Source organism: Labrus bergylta, chromosome 20 (genome assembly GCF_963930695.1).
Source record: "Labrus bergylta chromosome 20, fLabBer1.1, whole genome shotgun sequence".
In the NCBI taxonomy this organism is placed as follows: Eukaryota; Metazoa; Chordata; class Actinopteri; order Labriformes; family Labridae; genus Labrus; species Labrus bergylta.
In genome coordinates, this window is record NC_089214.1 from 10,233,979 (window position 1) to 10,240,334 (window position 6,356).

The following is a 6,356-nucleotide window of genomic DNA, read 5'->3' on the forward strand; positions in this document are numbered from 1 at the left end:
CTATAATGAATTTCTATAATAAATTCATATTGTATGGAATTATGTTTGAATACAGACTACAGTAGGTGTCTTTCCTTAGTTAACTGTTTCTGACGGGAGTTGCTTCATAGATTATTATTCTGTCATCATAGTGATGAGATCAAATATGTCATCCTTGGTGCTTCACACATAGGGCTTTCTCACTTGCAGAAAACTGCTGAAAAACTCCTGATATTGCAGGAGGAGCTGTATGTGTGAACGCAAACAGCCTTGATCAGTTTGTTCTGTTTAGCAGAGCGATCGCGGTGAGAACTGTCTCTGGAGAGTTGAGAGAATCAGAGGTTGTTAATGAAGTAGTAGATGGAAGGCTGGTGAGAGGAAGGCTTGGGAGACTGGAGGATGAGCTGTCGGCCTGGAGGTTCCTCACAAACTCCAATCATAAGTATTTGAAATGCATACAGATACATGGAATACATCAAGAAAAACACAACCATGATCATTGATTCAACTGTTCAATTAAAGTGAGAGAACTCATGTATACAAATACATAATTTAATATGAACATACAAATACATATGCAAGTAGTAAAACAGACTGCAATTACAAAAAAAATCAAACTGTTAAAAAAAACCTGTAAATATGATTGAGTGGAAGCTTTGCATTAAGGTAACTTCTTTTGGAGTATTTATTGTCTCCAGTTTCCAGTAAAGAGCAGAAAAAAAACATTTTTTTCCAACATGAAAAAAGTGAAAACCACGCTCTCCACAAAGTTTACATTTTTGTGCTTTTTCCTGATTTGTCTTCAGCTGTGAGGGATTCTATGGCAATAACATTATCTGGATCTCTGAAAATCAAAACAACAACATTGTTATATAGATTTTCTTCAAGATTCTAATAAGTGGAATACGCATTCTGTTGTGGACATTTTTATCAACTTACTTGAGCTCGGGATGGTCTTGGAGTTCAACATTGAGCGTTTCAGGCAGCAATGAACAAAAACCTGCAGCACTAATCGGAACAATGCCATAAATCAGCATGGGGATGGTGTGATGGTATACATACAGCAGCCTGATCAGAGGAGCAAGGATGCCAGCCACACGAGCAAACGTGGAGTTTAGACCTACACCATTCTGCCTACAGACAAGAGAAATAACAGCAATCATATAGCATGTAATAATAGCAAACATGAGCAGACAGATTGTCTGGACATGACCTATCTTACCTTAGTGTGGTAGGGTACAGTTCCGCAGTATAAACGTAGACTACAGAGAAACTGGCTGTGGCAGCAAATTTTCCAAATACTGCTAAGACTGTTACCACTACAGGAAGATCTGATGAGCAAATAATGAATCGTTACAAAGCAAAGCTGACAAACATATAAATTCAACTTTTGTGTTGTCAGAATGCAAAACACTTCTTAAGGTACAAGTTATACGAGTTACAAAACACACATTCCTTTTGTGATCCCTAAAGGCCAAAACAGAAACAACATTTGATAAAACATTAAAAACATGTCAGAAACTCTAAAACCTTTAAAAAAGATAAAAGATTGACATTTATAACCCTAGGTTTAAGTAGTTGTCCCTCCACAATCCTCTCACTAAGATTCAAAGTGATACAGAACTCTGGCCGCTTAGCACCAAATGAATATAACCTTCATAGTTCTCACTGGAAAATGCTTCCAGGTGCAGGTGGGGTACTTAGGCAGAAATTCTCAGGACTGTTTTTGTGTGAGTAATTTATGTCCCCTTTTTCCAGAAATGTTAGAAGCTTTCACAGGAAAAACATTGAATTATCAAAACTTTGTTTGGAAATGTTTTCAAAATATTTTCTTTCAATTTCACAGGAAATTATCAGAATTTCTCAGGAACCTTCATGGAAATTTCAGCCCTTTTTATTGGAAATGTTCTTATATTTTCAGAGACGTTGGTACAAATTTGAGTATTTTTTGGTTGAAACTTTCATCATACATTTTTGAGAAATTTCTGAACATTCTGAAACTTGCATTATACACTTTCAGGTATTTTGGACTTCTTCATTAACATTTTTGTGAAATTTCTAAACCTTTTAGCAACAATTTTCCAAAACTTGTTTTAAATGTGCTTCCTGAAAAGTTGTTGAATCTCTATCTTCAGGGTCAACATCAGCTCATCCAGTTTTCAAGAATCGCATAAAGCTGCATTCAAGACAGATTAAAAACGCAACATTACTTCTATTATTAGACAGCGAGTTACCTTTAGGAATGGCAAGTATCCCAAGACAAGCAGCACCTCCAAAAAACAAAAACACTGCTTGACATATTTTTCTCCCAAAGCGTTGGATAAGAGGCAACGTCCCCAGACGTGCGGGGAGTTCTACTAAACCAAAGATGAATTGTGTGAGGAAGATATCCAGACCAAAATGGCCCACATTCAGGCTCAGTCCATAGTACATCAGACTCGTGCTAAACCTATTAACAGAGTTGAACAAGTATCATAAGTGCAGGAACAAGTGCATAGCTGTATGTAGATGTGGCAGCAGTTTGTGATTGGAATGAATACTCACCACATGTAGCTCATAATTAGAGCCCGTTTTCTGAGATATGGTATCTTGAAGATATCCAACATGTTTCCTCTTTTGGATGTTTCCTCAACCTCCATCTTGGTAATGTAGGTGTACATGTATATCAGAGCTTTAAAGTGTTTGGATTAGGTTGAAGCAAAGGTGTGTTTGATTCAATTTACCTGATTTAGCAGATCTTCTGGGACCTTCCTCCCATTCACCTTGGCTGCCCTCCGGACCGCCTTTATGGCCTCCTTCTTCCTTCCCTGCGTGATTAGCCAGCGAGCTGACTCTGGAAGAACGCTAAATTATATATGGGATAGGGCATTATAACAAACTCTTTATATAATGTTGTCTATGGCTAAAAAAGAAGATTATCATCATCATAGAAACTAAGAGTCAAATTGCATGAGAGGCTGCTAACCAGTAAAATATTCCCAGGACAGGAAGAAGTGGGCTGAAGAGTACAAACTGCAGGATCCTCCAGTTGCGGATGAAATAGGCAATGCCAGACAGCATCATCAGTCCAAGAGGGAAAAAAGAATGGCAGATAATGGTGCAGAAAGCAAACTTGGAGGACGCACTCCACTCTCCACCTTCAACGCAAAATACACACAGAAATTGCATTAGCTTAAGTTAGCTGTAGACAGAAAATCTATCATTTGAACATACATTTTTTTAAACGGTTACACTCTTGAAATAGCAGAGCACCTTCCAAAAAAGAGAGAATTCTGAAGCCCAGGCAACCAATGGTCTAAGTACAGAACTAGACAGAAAGAAATGTTTGATTGTGAACATTTCACCTACCTATCACAAATGCATTAGCAACAATGCCTGAAATAGCAATGCCTCCAAAAAATTTGAGCACGATATAGACATAGATGTTGGGTGAGAAGCCAGCCCCGACGCCGAACAACAGCAGGAGAAAGTGAGAAAGCAGGACCACAAAGCGTCGACCAAACCTACAAAACAAATAGAGGAATTGTTTGGTACTTATATCTGGCATGAATGTAAGATGTTGTGAATGTATCCCCAAGGGTATCATGGGCTTCTCTCCACATTACATATTTCAAACTCAAGGGGTCAGACCCAGTGTCCCCAGCTCTAACAGTGATTTGAGGTGTACCACAATAAAGCAGCATTATCCTTCAAACACGTACGTACCAACACCTCATCCAAGTAACGGAGGATGCAAAGAACTTCCGGAGACAAAGGTCCCAGAACTTTGACCACGCATATTATGAATGTGCATGTGACTAGTGATCTGCCAAATAAGAAAACACTAAATTAAGAGAGAGATAGTTGTTACACTTGAGTATGTAAAGGTTGCAAAAACCAAAGTTGGTTCTGCTTCTTGAGCCATATTATAATTAAAGTTCTACTGATAGAAGATGATACATAGTACTTGGAGTGCAAATGGAAGTGCATGTGTACCTGTCAGCCATCTGCCCCAACACCAGGGCTCCAACCAGAAGACCAGCCATGTAGACGGACTGTGACGCTTCAATCAAACTGCTCCTGTCACACACCAGGTCGAACTAATAACAGACATTATGGTGGAAGAAGACCATTGAAAAAAAAAAACGTTGCAACTTCAGTGTTCCACAATACAATTTTACATTTAACTAAGCTTGTGCTAAATCAAAGTTTTTTTTTAATGATCCCATCATATGACTTATTTTTAATTGTAGTATAATGCAATTTGTTCTATTTTGACATTTCTACTCTAGAAATGTATTAATAAATCACTCTATAGGTGTGATTTTCATCACAAGGTGACAAATATACCCGAGTAAACCTGACAAGACGCATGCACCACTAATACACCGCACACGCCATTATGAAATGTTTTTTTTTTTTTAAAGTATGGTTGCCCTGAAGGGACAAAAACACAGAGCAGCTGCTAAGATCCTTAGTAGCCATTTAATCATTCCTGCTTCATAAACTATGAACACTTCAGCAATTTTTTCCCCAATATATTTAAGACAAATTAAGACTAGCCAGAAAAAGTGTAAATTTATAAAAAAAAACATCATAAGTGAAATGGTACACTAAGCTGCTTTTATATAAAAATATATACAATAGTTTCTCTTACCTCTGTAACAATGCTGGAGGCACCTATGGGTGTCTCATAATTTAACCCATCAATGCATCCCGTTGTTCTGTTAATCCCATACGCTTCAATGGTCTCCAAATCCAAATCCACAGGTGTGAACATTCTGCAGCTTTCATACTTCCCATCTTTGTTCACAGGGAGGGTGAGATTTCTTTGTCTCTCTTCCGTCAGGTTCGGCCCTTGCTTCAGGATCCAGTCAGTGTTACAGTGATGTGGGAAGTTCAGGCCTGTGAACACCTGACAGATCACATCAAAGGCTGTAAAGATAGTAGGGATGCATAATGCAGCCACCAAACGTTTCTGAAATAACCCAAACTCCCCGATCTCCTTTAGGATCTGCCCAAAGTTACTCATATTTGTATCTGGAGTGCTGCATAGAACAAGCAAAAGGATCAGATCTAGACAACGTCCAGTCGCTGACAGCCAACGTGACGCTGTCAGGAAAGTTAATGAGTAAACTGACAATCACAGTGTTTTTACAACCTGCTTACAAACAGAATACCAACATTTTAATATGTGATGTAAGAATCTCTCAGGCTGAAGTCCAGCGGTTGTTCAGCTGTCCAGCTCCATGTAATCTAATACTAATAGATAAAACAACATATTACAAGTGTATCATATTGTTTTCACAGACCATATTGAATGTTTGATCTAATAAAAAGAAGTTCCGCCATGATCACCAAACCACCAACTCTTTAGAAATATAAGTATGCTAAAGTCTTTCAAATATGATGTCCAAGATGTGCAAGAAAAAAGAAAAAATCGTCCTTAAATTTTTGCAAAAAGAAGACAGCATTGCCACTGGTGGTCCACCATTTGTTCTTATATCTCAATGTCAAACAGTGACAGGAGTTACATTGAAATTAATAACTGGAAGGCGTGAGCCAAGGCAAAATAGAGAGGAAAATAACAAGTTCCTGGGGGTTACGTAACCTCACAGAGACACTGCAAACATCCGTTTAGAATAAAGAATCAGCTAAACAGTGGTCCCTTACTTGTACTGTGTTGTTAGATTTTGGTTTAGAGTTGGGTGTTTTTTTTTTTAATGTGAGTGTTTTAGTTTCATTTTGTCACCCACACTCAACGACCACTGGCTGAAAACACTTGTAAAGTTATTAAATAATGAGGTCACGTGTAAATACACCCAGCCGGTAGAGGCCAATGACACTGAGGATGATGCCATGTATGCAGTCCTCGACCAGTCCAACTCAGGTATGATCACACAACTGTTTGTCCTCCACATATCCTCCATATTGACCTATAATCATCAAACTGTAAGCAAAGGCATATTAAGATCAGAATTCATGTTCAACAAGCTCCTAATTTACTTTCAATAAGCAGTAATGAGGAGGGCAAACTCTTATTTTATGGTCTATTTGCTCTCTTTATGATCATATAGAGTAAGGCACTAATGAGCAGCCAGTAAGCTACTAATTAGCACGCTAATAAGCAACTAGTTAACAGTGAATATTAAAGTGTCATCATAATATTGAATATAATGTGTTACTTTTTAGGAGGTCATTCAAGACAATAAACCATTGGCAATGTCACCAGGGTTAATCTTTGATTAGGAGATCAGAGATTAAACATTTAGGATTAAACACCAAAGTATATAACCAAGAGACAATTTTGAGGTGCATTATGGGGAATGTAGGATCCAGAGTTTTTGAACTTTGGAGACTGAAGGTCAGGATGAATGTCCTTCTGTTTTACTGACTCT

The 6,356-nt window shown here is 38.1% G+C and overlaps 1 protein-coding gene across 1 annotated transcript; it reads right to left on the minus strand.

Moving 5' to 3' along the window:
- Positions 1-517: 517 nt before the first annotated feature.
- On the minus strand, positions 518-5,080 carry slc22a13b (solute carrier family 22 member 13b). Its single transcript, XM_020645088.3, has 10 exons — positions 4,616-5,080; positions 3,955-4,058; positions 3,328-3,482; positions 2,945-3,116; positions 2,703-2,823; positions 2,524-2,618; positions 2,214-2,428; positions 1,202-1,310; positions 919-1,113; positions 518-823 (listed from the first exon to the last, which is right to left on the minus strand). Exons 1-10 carry the CDS (start codon positions 4,988-4,990, stop codon positions 751-753), a joined length of 1,614 nt encoding a protein of 537 aa, XP_020500744.2. The 5' UTR covers positions 4,991-5,080; the 3' UTR covers positions 518-750.
- Positions 5,081-6,356: the final 1,276 nt, after the last annotated feature.